Source organism: Topomyia yanbarensis, chromosome 3 (genome assembly GCF_030247195.1).
Source record: "Topomyia yanbarensis strain Yona2022 chromosome 3, ASM3024719v1, whole genome shotgun sequence".
Taxonomy (NCBI): Eukaryota; Metazoa; Arthropoda; class Insecta; order Diptera; family Culicidae; genus Topomyia; species Topomyia yanbarensis.
In genome coordinates, this window is record NC_080672.1 from 97486714 (window position 1) to 97506228 (window position 19515).

General features: G+C 40.5%; 1 protein-coding gene across 3 annotated transcripts; it reads left to right on the plus strand.

The window, feature by feature from the left end:
• The first annotated feature begins 906 nt into the window (after positions 1-906).
• Positions 907-18939, plus strand: LOC131688447 (neuronal membrane glycoprotein M6-a). Of its 3 annotated transcripts, none has more exons than XM_058972706.1 (5): positions 907-1204; positions 1936-2352; positions 15905-16064; positions 16127-16437; positions 16501-18939. In XM_058972706.1, the coding sequence occupies exons 2-5, from the start codon at positions 2097-2099 to the stop codon at positions 16776-16778; spliced, it is 1005 nt and encodes a 334-aa protein (XP_058828689.1). In that variant the 5' UTR covers positions 907-1204; positions 1936-2096; the 3' UTR covers positions 16779-18939. The 3 variants fall into 3 exon arrangements, with proteins under 3 accessions (XP_058828689.1, XP_058828688.1, XP_058828690.1); XM_058972705.1 differs by having other exon boundaries at positions 2023-2352; XM_058972707.1 differs by lacking the exon at positions 1936-2352.
• The last annotated feature ends 576 nt before the right edge of the window (positions 18940-19515 follow it).

Below are 19515 nucleotides of genomic sequence, written 5' to 3' on the forward strand. Positions count from 1 at the left end.
GTTCTAATGAACCTGCCACTTCTAGTTTTCCGATCTGTATACTCCACAAACTTGCTCTCACTTGAGTACTATGGCTCCAAAACTAACTTTCCTTACTCAGTAATCTCTAGCGAATTAAATGTCGTTAAAATTTCGGCAAACATATGATTACAGCTTAAAAGCCAACTGTCAAAATTCTCTTTGAAATGAAATTCCGGACAAACCGCTACTGGTAAAACACAGTTCGCAACAGTTAATGAAAGAGAAAATTTTTCTATTTTGCTTACTACGAACATCTGCGATTGGTGAGTAACAGTTTGTCCGAAATTTCCTTTCAAAAAGAATTTTGACAGTTGGCTTTTAAGCCGTAATCATATGTTTGTCGAGAAATGTACAAATTCTATGTTTGCTTTAATTTTTTATATAATCTATCCAACACAGCAATATTATTCCTCTCACTGAAGTTGATTCTTTCTTTCAAACATGAGCCAGTTCTTGGAATCGTACTTATTTCAGTGTATCAAACCACCATAAAAATTTGAACGAGTGTCTTCCTACTTTATGCCAAATGACCCTTGTGCCAAACGGCCGTTATGCCAAACGACTTTTGTGCCAAAAGGCCATTATGCCAAACGACCTTAAAACATTCAATATCCCGTACGTTTTATCCCAAATGTCTATTGTGTGAAATGATCCCCTATCAAATTATTTCTAGTGCCAAATGGATATTATTCCAAACGACTTTATGACAAACGACGTTACGCAAAATAGCTTCAAGCGTGACGACAACCTCGGGAATTTTATATTCATGATTAAACGGGTTGCAGCTTCAATTTATTGCAGAATCCGTCTACAGAAGTTGCATATCGAATCCCTCTGAGGCGTACTAAAGTTGTACTAAACAATCCGAAACGTCAACCCAAAAAAAAGATTAAACGCAGTGAAAAATAGTGATGGCGATAGGTTTTCGTTTGTTTATAAAGAAAAATCTTTAATTTCTCTTCCGTTCTCAATGTGTTTCTGACGAAACGTAATACCAGATTGTAGATTGACCTGTGTTTCTTGCTTTTGATTAAAATATTTCTTGGATTGGCTTCACTTCGCTGTGAAATTGGTGATTGTTACTCAGGAGCGCCTGCCAATTGGAAACTCGGAAGGCATTTAAAATTTCACTTGACTGAAACGAGCGGAATTTTATATTGACAAACAACGAAACTGAAAATGGGTATGTATAATATCGTTATCAGCCATAAGTGACAAAAAATCGTTGATAAGATAACAGGCAAAATCGAGTTAGCTATTCTATTATCTAGTCTTGCTCCAACAGTCGATCGATTAAGGTGGGGTCTCCGCTCGCGAAGTAGTGTGCAACGTAATGTATAGATTGTTCTCCGTCCCATTCATACACGTAGATCACTAGCAGAATTAAACTATCTCTTATGGATATGAAGGAATTTTAATTGAATGAAAGCACCATGCAAACACACATGAGATTGTGTATGTAGTAACCCCAAATGATATATTATAATCGCTACAATTTGCATTAACCGCAAAATTCGGTTAATTGAAGCAGTCATAGTGACAGTAAAAGTGCAGACATTGTGTTATAGTTAATTATCACGTTACAATCCAGAATTGTCTTATAATGGATAAGCATGAGTGACAATTGTGCCTCTACTTTTTTGTAATTAGTGAAAGATTGTCGTATCACTTAAGGATGATAACCAAGGCATGACACTGCACCAACTAAAAATCGACAAAAACCTAAAAGACCAAAGAAAGAAGAAAAAGTGATTAAAGTTTTTATAGCTACTGGATCTCTAAATCTAGGTTAAACTTATGAGTATGTATACCAAATAAGCGCCGATTGATACGCTTTCTCGTGTTCGTTTTCTCTTCGACTTCGTTCGTCACCATCCGCGTATATTACTGTCTGATCACGAAAACTACGACGAGAAACAACACACCGCCGTATTCGCTTACAACGGTCTTGGTGTGGCGCACTTGATGGAATTCTGGAATAACACAACGACCACGCAACAGTGCAAACAGTGAGTGAATATTTATCGAAGAAGCAACAAGCTTCTGTCAGCGTCCGTAGCTACGACGACCCAACAATGGGATCACGAAACCGAGTGCCTTCGCAACAAATTCGCGACGATTTTCTGCTCGAGACGAACTTCGATGATGACGGAACACTAACCCGGGCCTATAACACCTTGAACAATCAGAATGGTCCCCACGGGAATCGAGAAGCCGGACAATATCCACAGCCGCAGCAGCACAGTATCAGTCGGAGGAGCCTCGCTTATCGGTCTAACTTATCGGTGGATCGGTACTCTGATAACACAATACACGGCCGCAGGTCGAAAGGTTTGAGTTTTCACATTGCTAAAATTCATATATGTTTGTAAAATGTTGGGCACATTAGTCATCGAGCTGATAGCATCGCATAAATATCTTCTTTCGTTTCGTATCTATAGCTATACCTGGATTTAACTTTTAATCATGCTTCGCACAAAATGCGTCATTATTTGTTTCGTTCGAGTATCATCTTGTTACAAATCGAGTGTTGAAATAGATGCAAAGAATCAACAACCTAGTGTCACTAATCACGATCTACTCTTGTGTTTAATAATTTATTTCAGTGCAAAGAGCAATATTACAATTAGAATTTAAGATAGTACCAGTTTGTTCGATTAATGCACTGCTGCACTGCATCACATATCTTATCAGTAATATAAAATTTCAGATAAACTGCTACTTTATTTCGATAAAAAATAAAAATTGTACACTCTTTATATTTGAAGGTCAAAATTAGAGTGCTCTGATCTCTGATCAAGTTCAGATAGTTATCGTTACGAGAAAGCAAATTGCTCTCGTGTTGATGGTAGGTTTGACGCAAGGAATTTTTCGATTCTTTATTTGTTTTGGGATTTACTAGCCTAGTTCATTTGATCCGATATTCTCTGTGTGGTTTTCAGCTTCGCGAGACTTGCCTAGCTTATTTATGGACTGGCTTCCTTAAACCGAGGCAATCACCGAAATGATAGGTTCCACGTGTGAATTTACTTGACCCAGTCGCCCATGTGTATGTGTGTTTTTTGTTTCCATCGAGGGCAGTTATCAAAGGATAACTGCCTACAGGCTCGTAGGACTGTTGGATTCTTTCTGCGGTAATTTCCTGTAAGCCGCCCACCAAATAAAGCAACACTTCTTAAATCCGGCACAGGCACCATGCAGGATAATTGTTAACATATTAACCCTTAAATGCATGAATTTTATTTTTCTTTGGTACTCATTTTTCTGAATGGATACGATCTACATCTTGTTGAGGCTTTATAGTTTATATCATAAAATTCGGTATGTTGCCAAATGGCAACAGTATGCATATAAGAATGTTGGTGTCCGTGCATGGCACTTAACCAGATCAGTGTGAATTTTGCTTAATTCTTCCAGGACCACAGGTATTATTTCGCAAGAAATTGTGCTCTTGAACTTCTATTGGGTCAATCATTTGTATTGTATTGTTCATCCACAGTCGTTAGTTCGATGTTCAACCTTTGTGGTATAACTGACCTGCTCACCTGCGAAAATTGTAGCCTGTTGAAAGGTGAACCCCTTGTGCCGACCATTATGACCTACAAACACCTTCTGCTGTCTTGGCAATGCACGAATCTATTGATCTGCTGCTGTTGATAACACGCTGTCCTCATTTCACTGGGTTATAGGGCTCTTGCTACACACACAGTCAAAGTATCTGTTGGGCACACATTACATGTTTGTATTCGATGGACTAAGATACAAGTTAAATTAAAATAAGATTCTTTTTAATAATAAATCCACCCAGTTTCATAATAATAAATTACGATTCTATAACTATATGTAAAAATGATTATTTGAACATTTTACATATAAGCCCCTGCTTAGAACGTGCGTAGTTTATGGTGGCCGCGTGGACAACCGTGGTTGAAGAATTTTTTCGCTTTCCACAGGGGGATAATTGTCCAGAGTTTATAGTTACATGAATGAAAAAATAATTATCCAGAACCAGTGGAGAGTAGCAGCTCTTGTCAATTATACGGCAATTCACAATTCTAAATGAACTGAAGTAGACCGAACTGACATTTAAACATACTTCACTAAATCCAATGTTGGGTTATTCCTGTGGGATCTACCTACATCCAGGCTTCAAATACAATTTAGGTTTACCCATGAAAATAATCCTTAAAATATTACACAATTAAGTTTTATAAATATTGAAATGGAGCAATAATTTACCCCACTATCTATGATAAGAAATCCAAATTTAACACTTCTAAAACCTAAGATTAGTTTGTATAGGGATTAAAACCATTCTTGAAGCTTTCTTGTATACACGAACTTTCTCGACATACAAGATATTTCACAATTTTAAGGTGAAGACATGCGGAAGCCACGTTGCTAGGCACCGACTCGCTTGTTTACATTAGGAAAAACTGAAATCTGAAGTGAAAATTCAAACGCACAAATGAGAGTTTCCGAACATTTTCCTTTGGTCATCTGCACATTGGCAGAAAATTTAAAGTTTTGTTAGTAAACGATTAAAGTTTCGCGAGTGTTTTTGCAGTGGTGTGTGAAAAAGTGCATTTGAAAAAGTGCAATGAAAACGAGTGTTTCGAAAAGAAACCCCAAGTGAAGAGAGGCGATATTTTCGCACAAAATAGGAGCTACAGATGGCATTCCGTTAAAAACTCGGATTGATTGTATAGGAAAATATTCTAGCTTCCTTAAGTAGCAGTTTCGTGGCACACCAGCAAGGTTAGTGTGTTGAAAAACGTATTTTTATATTTGCTCATGTCAGATACATGGTTAGGCAGGGGAGAGGGGTATGTGTGGCGCAGCAGCTATGTTGTGGCTCGCATGTATAATGTCCTTAAAATAAGATGCATTTTTTGGCACGAATCGTTTGGAATATTCGTTACGTTTCCATGGGCATGGAGAATAACTTATTAAAATATTTTATTTATTTAATCCGCTTAAGGCGATGCCAAAATTACAAGAAAGGTTCGGTTATGTTCGGCTATGTTCGGGTTACGTGCAGCATCTGTGTGCGGCAAGAACGTACTATACCAATAGGATAGGTCAGCAATCAGAAGACTGATTTTTGCACCACGCGTTTCATTTGTTTTGAAAAATAAAAAGGTTCAAATTTCCCAAACGAATCAAAATTCCGTAAAGAGAACCTATTCACCTGCATGAGCTAACATGGTTACATACAGTGATACAATTTCTAAGCAATCTGAGATAAGACATTTAAGTTACAAACGATTTTGTCTTGCGCGCCAATGCAATGTTTTGATTTTGACGATGAAATAAAAAGAAGAAGCAGAAATGACGGCAGCCATTTTAGCTGCCACCTTGTGACTCTATTCAGCATGTCCTTAACTGGCTCATACGATTGAAAATATCATGGTACGCAAATAATGTATATTGGTGCATCGTATATAGAATTACATATTGACTTATTTGCTCTAAATAAAATGAATTCGTTATTTAAAACAAAATAATCCCGCCGATCCGTATGCATTATATGCAGCTGTCATTTTTGTCTGCCCAACGGTTCACCAATACATATACGCTCTGCAAGCACCCTATTCTGTGGTGAGCCGTTCATTTCCGGGCTTTGTCATGATCTATTTGTTTATTTGTACGTACACCAACAGGCCCCTTGGTCACAATGGTGTTTACATAGACTAGTTACATTTAAGGATTGATAAAAACTTAGCTTTAATAGTATTCCTCTTCCAATCGAAGTCGAAATGCCGTAGCAACACTGTTGACAATACGCTGACGACCGGTTACAGCGCAGTGGTGACCGTCGTTGGTTATCCTGAAAGGTAGTCGCAGTAGGGCGGATACTGAGAGTGTCTAAGTGTATTTGTTTGACAATCAACAATGGGAGATATCGCAGTGCAAAGCGAATAAACCGGCGTTGGACAGTCTCAATATTTTTTTATTTATATCTTTAAGCTGGTTCACCTCTTCTAGAATGTTGTATAAATTTGATTGATTTTTTGTTTGGTTTGTTAAGGAGTGATTTTAAATAGTGAATTCAACCATCACTCCTGGATTTTAATTTATAGCATATTGTTACTTATTTTCATCAAATTTGTTTGTACAGCTGGGCGTTGCTCTATACATCTTGAATATGGTATACTTCTCTTAAGTCATTATATTCAAGACATTTGATGATGAAGTGTTCTACTGTGAGTGGTACGTTGCAGGGTTGACAGTCGGTCCGGTTTCCTCCCTCATATAACATTTTATGAGTCAACATCGTGCGCCCATAAAAAATAAAACATTCTCTCCTTGATTTGCGATCACGCCATCGCTCTAAGTTTCCCTTTATGTTCCGTAGGAATAGAGTCCGTTAGGTCTTCCATTTGTCCTCTATTTCATTTCGCAGTAGTTTTATGATGTCGTGTTTAATGTACGTTCGTTCGGAACGTCGTTGGTAAACATTATACTTCTCTGGTCGAGCGCTGCGGGGCGATCTGCTACTTGGTTACCTTTAATCCCACAATGACCCGGAATCCAACAGAAATTTATACTTTCATTGCTTGCGCTCCCTATCGCTTGGTTCCATGGCTGTTTTGAGGACCCTTGTTCCAAGGCAGAGAACACACCGGCAGAGTCGGTGAAGATCACTGTCGGTTTGTCGTTTGACGCGTTATAGCCGTGTTGATAGCTATATTGCTTCAGTTGAAAAAACAGATACTGGGTAGTTTGTAGAATATGTCTTCGTTGGAACTGAAGATGCCAATTCCTACTGAACTGTCACACTGTGACCCATCGGTATAGTTCACCGCATGATTTTTATATTTTGTGTTCAGAGCTTCGTTGAAGATCGTACTAACTTTATGAAACGGATCTCCTGCTTTTACCGTTCTTTTAATTGACCAATCGATTAGTGGTCCTTCGGGGTCCAATTGCCGATCCCAAATGGTGTGGAGTTGGGAAACAGCTTGAATATTTTTTGGGTGGCTGTCGTCGTAGGATCATAGTTACCTTCTGCTTTTTCTAAAAAATACTTACGGTTTTACGGATTAGGGCTACGAGAGCTTCGCAGGATAAAACCCCTGCTTCAATGCAACTGCTAAGTGCAGAAGTACTGGGCAAAAGGCCGGAGCAATTCCTTATCATTTTGTCGAATTGCATCACGCAAAAAACACTGTAGAAAGTAGCCTAGTTGACTAGCAATCGAACCCTCAAGCAATGAAATATAACCCATTGGTAAATTTTCGGCTTATTTATTTCATTCAACTTCAATGCCATAACCGTACGTTCGCACATTACGCTTAATCCACTCGTTAGGTTCTGTACAACATCTGGCTGCAGCTTCTGTACGGAAACCCACTTTTTCTTCATGTCTTCCTCAAATTTGACCTTCTTGGGATGCTTCCGTACTGCACGCTTCATAATTGCCCGTTATTTTTCGATGGCCCTTAGTTCTGGTGCGTTGGAGAGGTTCATGTCCTTGGGTACGAAGGTGACCCCGTTGGTTTCGCACCACTCCAGGACAACATTTGAATAGTGGAACGAAGCTAGATCCGACCAGAAGATCGTAGGGACCTCGTGTTGCTTCAACAGAGGAAGCAGGCGCTTCTGTAGACACTCCTTTAGGTAGATCTCCCTGTTTACTGTCCCGGTAGTCGTGAACGGCGCACTTCATTTGCCACATGAGCAGATCGCTTGTCAAATCTGAGCGGCGAACAACAGTAGCCCCGGAAACCGCCAAAAGTCCGCCTTAACGTAAGTCTCATCATCCATGATGAGACAATGAGGCTTCGTCAGCATATAGGTATGCAGTTTCCGGGTCCGTGACTTTCTCACTGTATGTTGCCGTTCGTCACGATTTGGAGCCTTCTGTACTATGTACGTATGCAGTCACTCCAGTTCCGGTCCTTGGCTCTCTGAACTTGGACAGATTCAACTTTTTGGCCAAATCCCTGACCGAAGTATTGGGATACCGCTTAAACGCTTTCACTACACGCTTGTAATCCTGATCACTAATAGAACATCCATTCTGAGTGGATTTCTCCTTCCGTTCTATGCTCAGAGTTTGGTAGTAACGTTTAATCACACGGCTCACCGTTGATTGCACGATTCCTAGTTGTTTTTCGATGGCCCGAAGAGAGAGTTGAGGATTTTTCAGGTGCTTGCGCAAAATTAATTCGCGGTGTTGCTTTTCGGGTGACGCCATTTTTCTAATTTTCGAGAAATGAGCATAGCATGAACATCTGCGCAAATCGTAGGGTGGAGTTGCAGAATTGAGCGTATCTATTGTCGTATCAGTTGTCACCACGATCTACAACGACGTAGACCCCCTTATTTCCACACACTTGGCTACGTCCTTACAAGCGTTTTTTTTTTTGATAATAGTCCGTTCATCTACTTATTGAAAACGCTCGGAACCGAAACAGTTTTCATAGATGACGGAAATAACAAAAGGCGAATCGAATGTACATAAACATATATTGTTAGTTATATCAATACTAATAAAATTACCAATGCATACGCAGCTCTCCTGAAAACAATATAATCAAAATAACATGGAAAAATCTCACCGGGAACTCAGAAAACTGACAGCGAAAAAAACTTTCTACTCCAGACGAGAGCTTGCCTACTTCTCCCAATTTTCGAGAAATTAGCAGCGATAAAAAATAATGTGTAAACAATACACTTTATACTACTTCTACCCAAATTTTCAAAAGAAAAAAAGAAAGGTTCAAAAAGAACCAAAGTATGTCGATCGCATAATTCAAAAAAAGGTTTCCCGTTGGAATCAAACGAACCATCCCAGGTTTAACTACAAACCCAAAATTAAGTGGATTAAAATTTTATAATTCGATTCGAAATTAAAGATGAATGGCGCTTTTTATCCCGTCTCCCCTAACACAATCCCGATCAGGATCCGACTACACCTACATGGTGCAGAACCTTGGTGCGAACATGTGGGAAAGTTGCCGATTGCGACTAGTTTTCGCGACTTTTTCTCCGTTTTGGTTGATTCAAGCGTTTTCTCGCGATAGTGGTAGAGAAATAGTAATTTTGTCGGTTTGTTGCCCTAAACTACAGCCACTTTATACGCAGACTTGCGGAGACAAAAACAGTAAAACTAGCAATTATGAATGTAAACTGGCATCACAGAAGTCCCATAAGCTTTGCATGGGCTTCCTCCGTTACTTCCCCTCAAAAAACCCTCATGCTCGTCTGCGTTGTTGCGATGATTTTGGCGGATTGCACACTGACTTCATCATGTTTGACTGCTGATTTTCTAGTAAGAGTAGCTAAGGAAATGGTAAGTAGGAATTCATACCAATCCGACCCATATTAAAACCTCAACAACATGAAAGCCATCATTCGTAACCGAACGCTCTTTCGATACAATCGAGTTTGTTGTTGTAACATTACCTTGAGTTAGGCGATATCGGTGAAGGTGTTTGTCCCAGCAAGGGCTGGAGTATAAGCATTATAAACGTTGAATTGTGTCAGGCAGTGCAGTGTAGAGCGGTTCTAAACAGTTTTCTTACCTGAAAGACGGCTTTGTTTAGACGAGCTATACCAGCTCTCTACTGTTTGAAGGTCACGCGGGCGACGGATAAAAGAAACGAAGGATCAATTCACCTACCAGCTCATCACCAGCTGGTGAAGTGTTTCGTTTTTTACTTTTCTTATCGATATTTTATATTTTTTATTCCTTTTATCGTTTTTGATTCTTTTTTTTAAATAAGTTGAATAGTACGGCCGAGCGTGTTGCTCCCGCAACAAAATGGAATAAACAGAAGGATCACCCTCCAAAGACGAATCTTATGGGGGAGAGGAACGTGTATCTAATTCGGAGACAAATGATGTTATGGACGATCCACATCCCCCAATTTCCCCCAATGTCTCACAGCCTTCGCGCGGATAAACTGAAGCGATTTGCCAAAGATCGCTCCAGACGCTCTTACGCAGAAATGTTTAAGAGAGCTGTTCCACTTATCTCCGAAAACTCATTCGCTCTCTTGCCAACTGACGATAACGCCTCTAACGACCCTTGCGTGGGGCATTATTTGGCTCTGCTTGGAAACTCTAGGAAAAGACCTGATCAAAACTCACCTGAACATCTGTAACGCGACCTTTTGCAACCGCGTGACTGTCGTCGCAGACGATACGGAACACACGAAAACAAAAATGGCAACGCAATCACGGGGTTGCCAATCCCAGCCTATATGCTGAGAAACTTCGCTTAAGCGCCATTAATCCGCTTGCACGAATTAATGCGAAGATGCATGTTCTGTTTTACCGGCTAGTCTTTCAGGGCGGGTTTTGCGGACTCAAAACACTCTCGTTGGCTCAAACCCAACCGAACTATACTGCTAAAGAAAACGAAATCCAAAAAAACTGAAAACTAAACCGACGGACCGAAACTCAAGGGATTCCGTACAAACTTCGCTTCATCCTATCTGGTCATAAAACTCACTGACCTTGATCAAACATTTTTGCTTTATTTTGTGCGTGGTAATTGTAAAAATATTTTGGTGCAGAACAATGTTCATATATATATTTTTAATAATTTTAGAAGAAATTTAAAGATCTGACCTGTCTATACTCTCGCTTCCACATATTATTGCGAGCTCCGTGGTTCGTGCGAACGAGTTGGCGAGCGGTGGTCTGGATCGTCGCTGAGGTGTCACTGACATGCAGGCAAACGGCCGGCGGACGTAATGATCTGACCGGGCTTTTCCGGTTCACGGTTATACTGGAATTACAGCTTTAGAATAATCAGGCACTGAACGGTGATCAGGATGTGAGCTTCGCTTCTAGGTGATCCACGCGGTTCCAAAACACGTGGGAGAATGCTGAGAACAACCGCCGTATGATCGTCCTTTGTCTCAGGGCTGGTAGTGTGGGCCCCTACGGACCGATCTCGCCGGTGAGCACGGCCGATTCACAAAGGTGACCTTGCGAACGTTAACGGTTGCGTCCCATGGCTCAGGGCAGGTAACGAGGGTGCCCCTACGGACTGCAGCATACGCGAAAAAACGATCGTTTACGTCGGAGATCTTAGCGGTGGTCCACGATGGTTGACCGGTATGTGCACGCAATTTAGCACCGATCAAAACTGGTGTGCTCGAGACGTAGAGATCGCGTCCAATTGCTCATGGAAGTTGGCTTGGTTCCCCCTACGGACTGCCACAATGATGGCACTTCACGCATATCAGTTTGATTTACACTTACAAAGCACTTACAGCCTTTAGAATCTGCAACGAAAAAACCTTCGTTTGAAGGTTTTTCTCCTGCTTCAACTTTACAATGCCTACAGATCTTTGTTTTCTTGCAACGAACTTTATTACTGCACGAGAGCGTTTTGAAATTCCTAATTATCTTACTCGCACATGTGGTGATGGCACTTGAGGGATATTATAATTTTCACTCGCTAATTTTCGAACTGCTCCAATTGAAGCTCAGTTTGCAAGAGACTTGAGATAGCATTTCCATGTCATCCGATACCACCATTTGGTGGGGCGTGCTATCACAAAAAAAAAACAATATTGTCCGTTTTGACTGTTTGGGCGAAAGAGAGAGTCACACTTAGTGGTAAATAATCGATTCGATTACGATGCAACACCATAATTGTCGCGCGACACCATACCGTCCGCTGAGCGACGAGAAAAACATGATATGGTTACACATCCTCGTAAGGGACCTAGGTTGTCCCAAACAAGGGTACAAAATAAAAATAATTCATCAAATGGAAGTGATGGTATAAATTCGAAGATAATGCCTCCCGGTTTTAGGAAATTGAGATACAACCAGGAGTTCCCAGCACTCCCCGGGGCACCAAAAATCCCAAGTGCTCCCATTTTACAGTCAGAAACTCAACCTAAAACGGGATTCGTTAAATTTTCTGACATTGTGGACTGGATATTCACAGCTTTCAACATTACCGATCGTCTGAAAAGCTTGCTGGTTGCTATTCTACCAACAGTAAGAACATTTTCAAAACAGTTGACTGAACAATGGCCCCTCCTTGCAGCGATCGTATCCTTCGATGGTTAACTTATTAGACGGAGTCACGGATCTGATCACTGTTTTACAGTGGAACTGCAGAAGTATTATCCCCAAAATTGATTCATTAAAACACTTGCTAAATTACAATAATTGTGATGCATTTTCCCTATGTGAAACATGGCTCACTTCTAATATAAACCTCAACTTCCACGATTTTAACATTATCCGCTTGGATCGACAACTTCAATATGACAATTCTGAACACAGGGGAAATGACACGGATTCGTAGACCACCTGCGCAAGCCAGTGCACTGGACATATCTTTATGCTCGACATCACTACGGTTAGATTGCAAGTGGAAGGTAATATCTGATCCCCACGGTAGTGACCACCTACCAATTGTAATTGCAATCCCCACTGGTTCAAGACCATCGGCACCAATCATTGTTCCCTATGACCTCACACGAAACATTGATTGGAAGAACTACGTTGCTGAGATATCAAAAACGATCCATTTGACACAGGTACTTCCCCCGGAGGAAGAGTATAAGTTTTTGTCCAACTCGATTCTTGATACCGCGATTCAAACTCAGACGGAACGAGTACCCGACGTGAACATCCAAAAACGTTCTCCCAACCCGTGGTGGGACAAAGAGTGCTCAGACGTGTACGCGGAGAAGGCTGCCGCGTATAAAGCCTTCTAGAACGACGGGTTAGTTGCCAGTTATCAAGTGTACGCGATATTAGAAAAGCGAATGAAAAATTTAATGAAAACTAAGAAACGCAGTTACTGGCGCCGGTTTGTCGACGGGTTAACAAGAGAAACATCGATGAGCACTCTTTGGGGCACGGCCCGACGCATGCGAAACCGAAACAGTAATAACGAGATCGTGGAATATTCAAACCGTTGTATATTTGATTTCACCAAGATCATGTAACAATAAAGCCCAGACAATCAAAATCAACTTGTTGAAGAATCTGCCAGACTCTGCCAAAAGACGCTTGTTGAATTTATTTAATAGGTTTCTTGAGGGTAACATTGTCCCACATGACTGGAGACAGGTGAGGGTCATCGCCATCCAAAAACCAGGAAAATTAGCCCCCGACCACAATTCGTATCGTCCGATTGCAATGCTGTCCTGTATCCGGAAGTTATTCGAAAAATGATCTTGTTTCGCCTCGACAATTGGGTCGAAACAAATGGCTTACTGTCAGATACACAATATGGCTTCCGCAAAGGAAAAGGGACTAACGATTGCCTTGCGTTGCTCTCAACAGAAATTCAAATGGCATATGCTAACAAAGAGCAGATGGCATCAGTATTCTTGGATATTAAGGGGGCTTTCGATTCAGTTTCCATCAACATTATTAGTTGCACCAGCATGGTCTTTCACCAATTTTAAATAACTTTTTGCTAAACCTGTGGTCTGAAAAACAAATGCATTCCTCGCATGGCGATTTGTCCACATCACGATTTAGCTACATGGGCCTTCCCCAGGGCTCATGTCTAAGCCCTCTTCTCTACAATTTTTACGTGAATGACATTGACGAATGTCTTGTCAATTCCTGCACGCTAAGGCAGCTTGCAGATGACGGTGTGGTCTCTATTACAGGTCCCAAGGCCGTCGACTTGCAAGGACTACTGCAAAATACCTTGGACAATTTGTCTACTTGGGCTCTCCAGCTGGGTATCGAGTTCTCCACGGAGAAAACTGAGCTAGTTGTATTTTCTAGGAAGCGTGAACCAGCGCAACTACAGCTTCGACTCTAAAGGTACCTGTCATATTAGGTATCTGAAACAGAAATGCCAACAAAGGATCAACTTTCTCTGTACAATAACCGGAACATGGTGGGGTGCCCATCCAGGAGACCTGATCAGGCTGTACCAAACAACGATACTATTAGTTATGGAGTACGGATGTTTCTGCTTTCGCTCCGCTGCGAACAAACACTTCATCAAACTGGAGCGAATCCAGTATCGTTGCTTGCGTATTGCCTTGGGTTGCATGCACTCGACCCATACGATGAGTCTCGAAGTGCTGGCGGACGTTCTTCCGCTGAAAAATCGATTCTGGGACATCTCATATCGATTGCTCATTCGATGCGATATTCTGAACCCATTGGTGATTGCAAATTGCGAAAGGCTTGTCGAGCTTAATTCTCAAACCCGATTCATGTCCTTGTACTTCGATTATATGGCACAGAACATCAATTCATCTTCGTATAATGTTAACCGTGCTCATCTCTTAGATACTTCTGATCAAACTTTCGACACATCCATGAAGGACGAGATTTGTGGAATCCCGGATCACATTCGCCCACAAGTGGTCCCAAATATTTTCTATAATAAACACCATCAAGTCGACTGCGGAAAAATGTTCTACACTGACGGATCAATTCTCGACGGGTCCACAGGCTTCGGCATCTTCAACCAAAATCTTGCTACCTCGTTCAAACTCAATGATCCTGCTTCAATTTACGTCGCAGAATTAGCTGCTATTCAGTATACCCTCGGGATCATTGACACCCTGCCCTCAGACCATTACTTCATCGTTTCGGATAGTCTCAGCTCCATTGAAGCCATCCGTGCGGCGAAGCCTGGAAAGCACTCACCGTATTTCCTGGGGAAAATACGGGAATATCTGAGTGCTTTATCTGAAAAATCTTACCAGATTACCTTGGTTTGGGTCCCGTCACATTGTTCTATTGCGGACAATGAGAAGGCGGACTCTTTAGCCAAGGTGGGCGCATTAGAAACCGACACTTACGAAAGACCAATTTGCTTCAATGAATTTTCAGTATCTCTCGTCAGAGGACGCTCGAAATTTGGCAAGCTTCATGGAGCAATGGGCATCTCGGACGGTGGCTACATTCCATTATCCCGAAGGTATCAACGAATGCTTGGTTTAAAGGCTTGGATGTGAACCGGGACTTTATTCGTACGATATCAAGGCTCATGTCCAACCATTACACGTTTGATGCGCATCTCCGTCGTATACGGCTTGCTAACAGTAATCATTGTGTTCGTGAGAACGGCTATCACGACATTGAGCATGTTGTTTGGCTGTGCGCAGAGTACCGTGTTGCCAGGTCCCAACTAATAAATTCCCCTCGGGCCCGAGGTAGATCACCCTTTGTGCCAGTCCGGGGCGTCCTGGCAAGCCGTGACGACCCCTACATTTTTCTTATCTACATCTTTTTGAAAACTATTGATGTTCAAGTTTAATACATTTTCCCCTCTCATTCACAGTAGAACCTCGTCAACCTCTCGCTGTATCTACAATATGGCATTGCTTCATGAGTCTACGATGCATACCTTTCTTGATAACCGTCCATCCAGAACATCATGACACACGTCACAAGAATATCATGACAGCATCGGAGTGCCAATACAGGATGGAAACCACTACAATAAAGTGTGCATATCCCCCACAATCATCAACCAGCCAACGAGAATGTCAATTTTACAAAATTTTACAATATGTATCCCACTTCCTACCTTTTTCCATTACTAACATAAGATGGGAGCAAGCCACCCCTAAATACAGCTTTCTCTTCCCCCACTAACACGTGCGATGCACCTTTAAAAAATTAATTATCGGTCTCGTTAAGCTACCGCATATTGGCCTAAATAAACTTAGTTATATAAAAAAAGAAACTAATATACATGTCTGCATATTGGACAAATAAAAAAACCTACTAAACTAACTAGCATAAATGTGGTCCTTCATGGATTAATCTCATCAATCCGTAATCGGACAGCCATCTCACCATGTCGCACTATATCGATTATATTTCAGCATAATGTCGCTTTCTGTGATGTCCACAACATTGGGATAAACAAATTGTGTCTTTCTTATTAAACAACCAGTTCCTTTCTTTCCAGGAGACTGCTGCCGATCATGTATGACCCGAATACCGTACGCCACGCTGATCGCAACGGTCATGTGCCTTATTGGCGTGGGCATCTTCTGTGGTACTATGTACCGCGGTACCTCGCTGGCAATTATCATGCTTGATCAGGTCTTTCATCTGCGACTTGTGTGGTACGTCGGAATTATATTATATCTAGCAGCAAGGCAGTAATACCGATAATATTTGTTCTCAGGATTGAAGCAGTTCAAATGATCTTTGTCGTGATTGGCGCATCGATGGGTGCCCTCGGACTAATGATACTGTTCGTCGGATTCCTCGCTACCGGAGCAACTCGGTATAAAGTCTACCGAGCTTGGGGCTCCCGGGTTGGGGGACGTATCTCGTGTGCAGTGTTCATGGGAATTACGTACGCGCTGAAAATTGTGTGGATTTTAATTTTCTGCTTTCTGGGAATTGTAACATTCGTATTCACCGTGTTCTGGAACATGTGCGAGAATCCGAATGTGCAATCACACCGTAACTGTATTGATTTGACCCAGTTCTGTGAGTCATGCTCGTTTCGAAGAAACCAACAATTGATTCTAATTGTTTTTTGCTCTATTTCAGACTTTATGTTCCCAGCTGGAGTGAAGCAAGAAGATATGAACATTTGCGAACAGAGCAAGGTGAAGGCTTTCTGCAAGGACGGCGTCGAAAAGTGTGAAATCATGTTCATCTTGGCAACGGTTAGCTGTATGCTGATCATTCTTAGCTTGGTGCACTATTTGATGTGTTTGGCTGCAAATTACGCCCACATTCGAGACCACGAAAAGTTCCAGGAGCTGCAGGAGATCCAGAACCTAACCGAGATGGAGTATACGGCTTCGTCGAAGGATCGGTTTTAGGATACAGCCCAGGAGATTTATATTGAGCACTGCACCTGATGATGATCGGCAGCTGGTGTTGCTCTACGAGCAGCTTATGTTTAAGTTTAATTAGTACACGATCCGGTAGGTGTATAGTTCTCTAAGAGCTTTTGTTTGTCATAATTTACGCAGCGTTTCCAAATTTAGTTGTTTTGACTATTGTTTCTCAGTTTAAGTTAGAGATTGTATTCTTACTTACCGGTATATGCTTGTCCGTCCAATTTATGTCATTCCATTACCCACTTCGTTCATGTCTACTCTGCTCAATATAAGTACTCCTGGATACAATTAACGTGTTAATAATCATCACCCTGTAATGTATTACATTAAACTTAAATGAACAATTTAAGAGCATAAAAAATAAGCCAGGCACAAAAATGCTAGAAAAATAAGGCTGACAATAAACCGAATATTTAGCCGTAGCCGATTTAAGAGCATAAATATGAGAATGGCAAAAGGATAAGCCAAGCGAAGAAGCGCAACAAATGCTATAATTGGAAAATAAGGCTGACAATAAAACTGGCCGTAACCGATCATCACAATGGGTAAATTCCAGTATCAGCACAAACGGCCCTAGAGAAAAGAAAACTTTTGAACCGCATACGATGTTAGTTAATAGTAAGCTAGAATGGATTCAAAATACATCAGCATTTTTTTGTACTAAACATATCTCCATACAAACGAAAAAAAAATCGAATGGCATCATCAAAAAGCAGATAGCAGCTCTAGGAATTATTATTCTTTGAGTGATTCGTATTATCAAGATAATTCGACAATTTCTTGGTCTGGAACATTCATCTGTCTTCTCATGACAATTTCTCTAGAGTTTTAAAATGCGCTAGATTATTTCTTCGGAACGAATATAGCAGTACGATCAGAAGCAGTATTAATTTTAGTTGAAAGGCGAAACTCTCGTAACCAACAGTTGTGTGAAAGCTACTTTAAGATGCTTATGGTATTTTCAAGTCAAGATGAATTATCAATAAAAAAAATTAATTGTAGCCGCAGTTCAACCCACCTGACAAGTCATTCAGTCTAATTCTGTATTAGTGAGTAGCTATACAAATCACAAAAGCGTTCCGCCATAATGCAGAAAAGACTGTTTGTCTAAATTAACAAAAATTGGTCCATATATCATAGGCCAAGCGCAAAATTGATCTTTCGAAAAACAGAAGAAATAATTCCGAGCAGCTACTATACAAGAACACAATCCATGCATGCAATAGTAAGAGTGAAATAAACTACCAAGTTGCCCAACCTTAAACACCGTGTGATATCGTAGAAACAATGAGAGATAGTCAGAAAAGTTCATATTTAGTTCACATTACACAAGAACAGTAGAACAGAAGCTATTTATATAGAGCGCCCCATCCGCAAAACATCCTAACCCAGGCATTTTCGACAACATTACAATACTATTCCTCTAAATAGAGCGACTCATTAAGTTCCACTAGGAATCGATCTTTTCCAGTCGGTCTAAGGCGAATGCCAAAAGCACATTGAAAATGTTTCTTAACTCGTACTATTTAACATTATCTGTGCATATTTACAGCTTTGATTCAGACGTCACTATATACTAACATTCCTAGGCTTTAATATAAATATGTACAATCTAATACAAAACATCTCACAATCATATACGTCATTGTCTATAATTGCATATATCATCAAAACAATCGATCCAATAATTTTCATTGATAAACGTAGTTTACAAACATCCCACTCAAGTATTTCAACAGTATTTGTTACACCTTAACCGTCATATCTTTCCATAGGCGATCATTACCATGTTATTCTATTATTCCATGTGTGACCGCTTGATTAACCAATTATCGCGCTTGTCAACTGAAACTATTTTTCCAATGTCCATTAGATGTGAAAATGCTTTAATGTTTTTCTCTCGCATCTGCCAACACTTTACGAACTACAAGTTCATCGCTTCATAAATGCATTTTTCATTTCTGTTTTTTTTTGTTCACATTTGTTCATACTACTATTATCAACTTTGTGGAAAATGTAGACACTTTATAAAAAAATAACGTAAAACTGTTGTAAAATAAGATAAAATAAAGTTTATTTTTAGGATAGTATTCGTCCATATACCGGAAAAATTTGAATAAAAGACATTTTAGAGACTGAACTTTTTGGTTCAAATTAGATGATACTTGTTACTTATGAATTAGAAAGAAACGAACGAAGCTGCAATGTTGTTGGATACTGGTTCGAAGAATTCTGCCATCCCCTGGTTCATTATCCTCCATTCTCCTATACAACAGCCATTTTGATCAATCGTGCTGACTCTGATCCACCAGAATAAAACTAAATCATTTCTTTCACTTCAATTTAAATTTATTTAGCTTGTGCGACCACCACTGGTTATTGATTGGGACTGGCCGGAATTGCACAGAGAATCGAAAAATGATAATGCCTGAGAGTAATATATCATCCATGCCAGTTAGTTGGTTAGTGGCTGTGACAGTGTCATCTCAATGCGAGTAGTATTAAATTAATTAATCACACCCACGTCGAAAACACGACACTGGCCTTTTTTCAACTTCGAGCCTTATGATAGTTGCCCGATACTTTTCGATTAGGCGAAATTGCGGACAGATGGGTAGATTGATAATCTTTTTTGACTAAATGTATCTTATTGTCATGGTAGTAGCACCCCCAGATGTACTTACAGATTGCCAAAATAATGTTGAAACTTCATCGA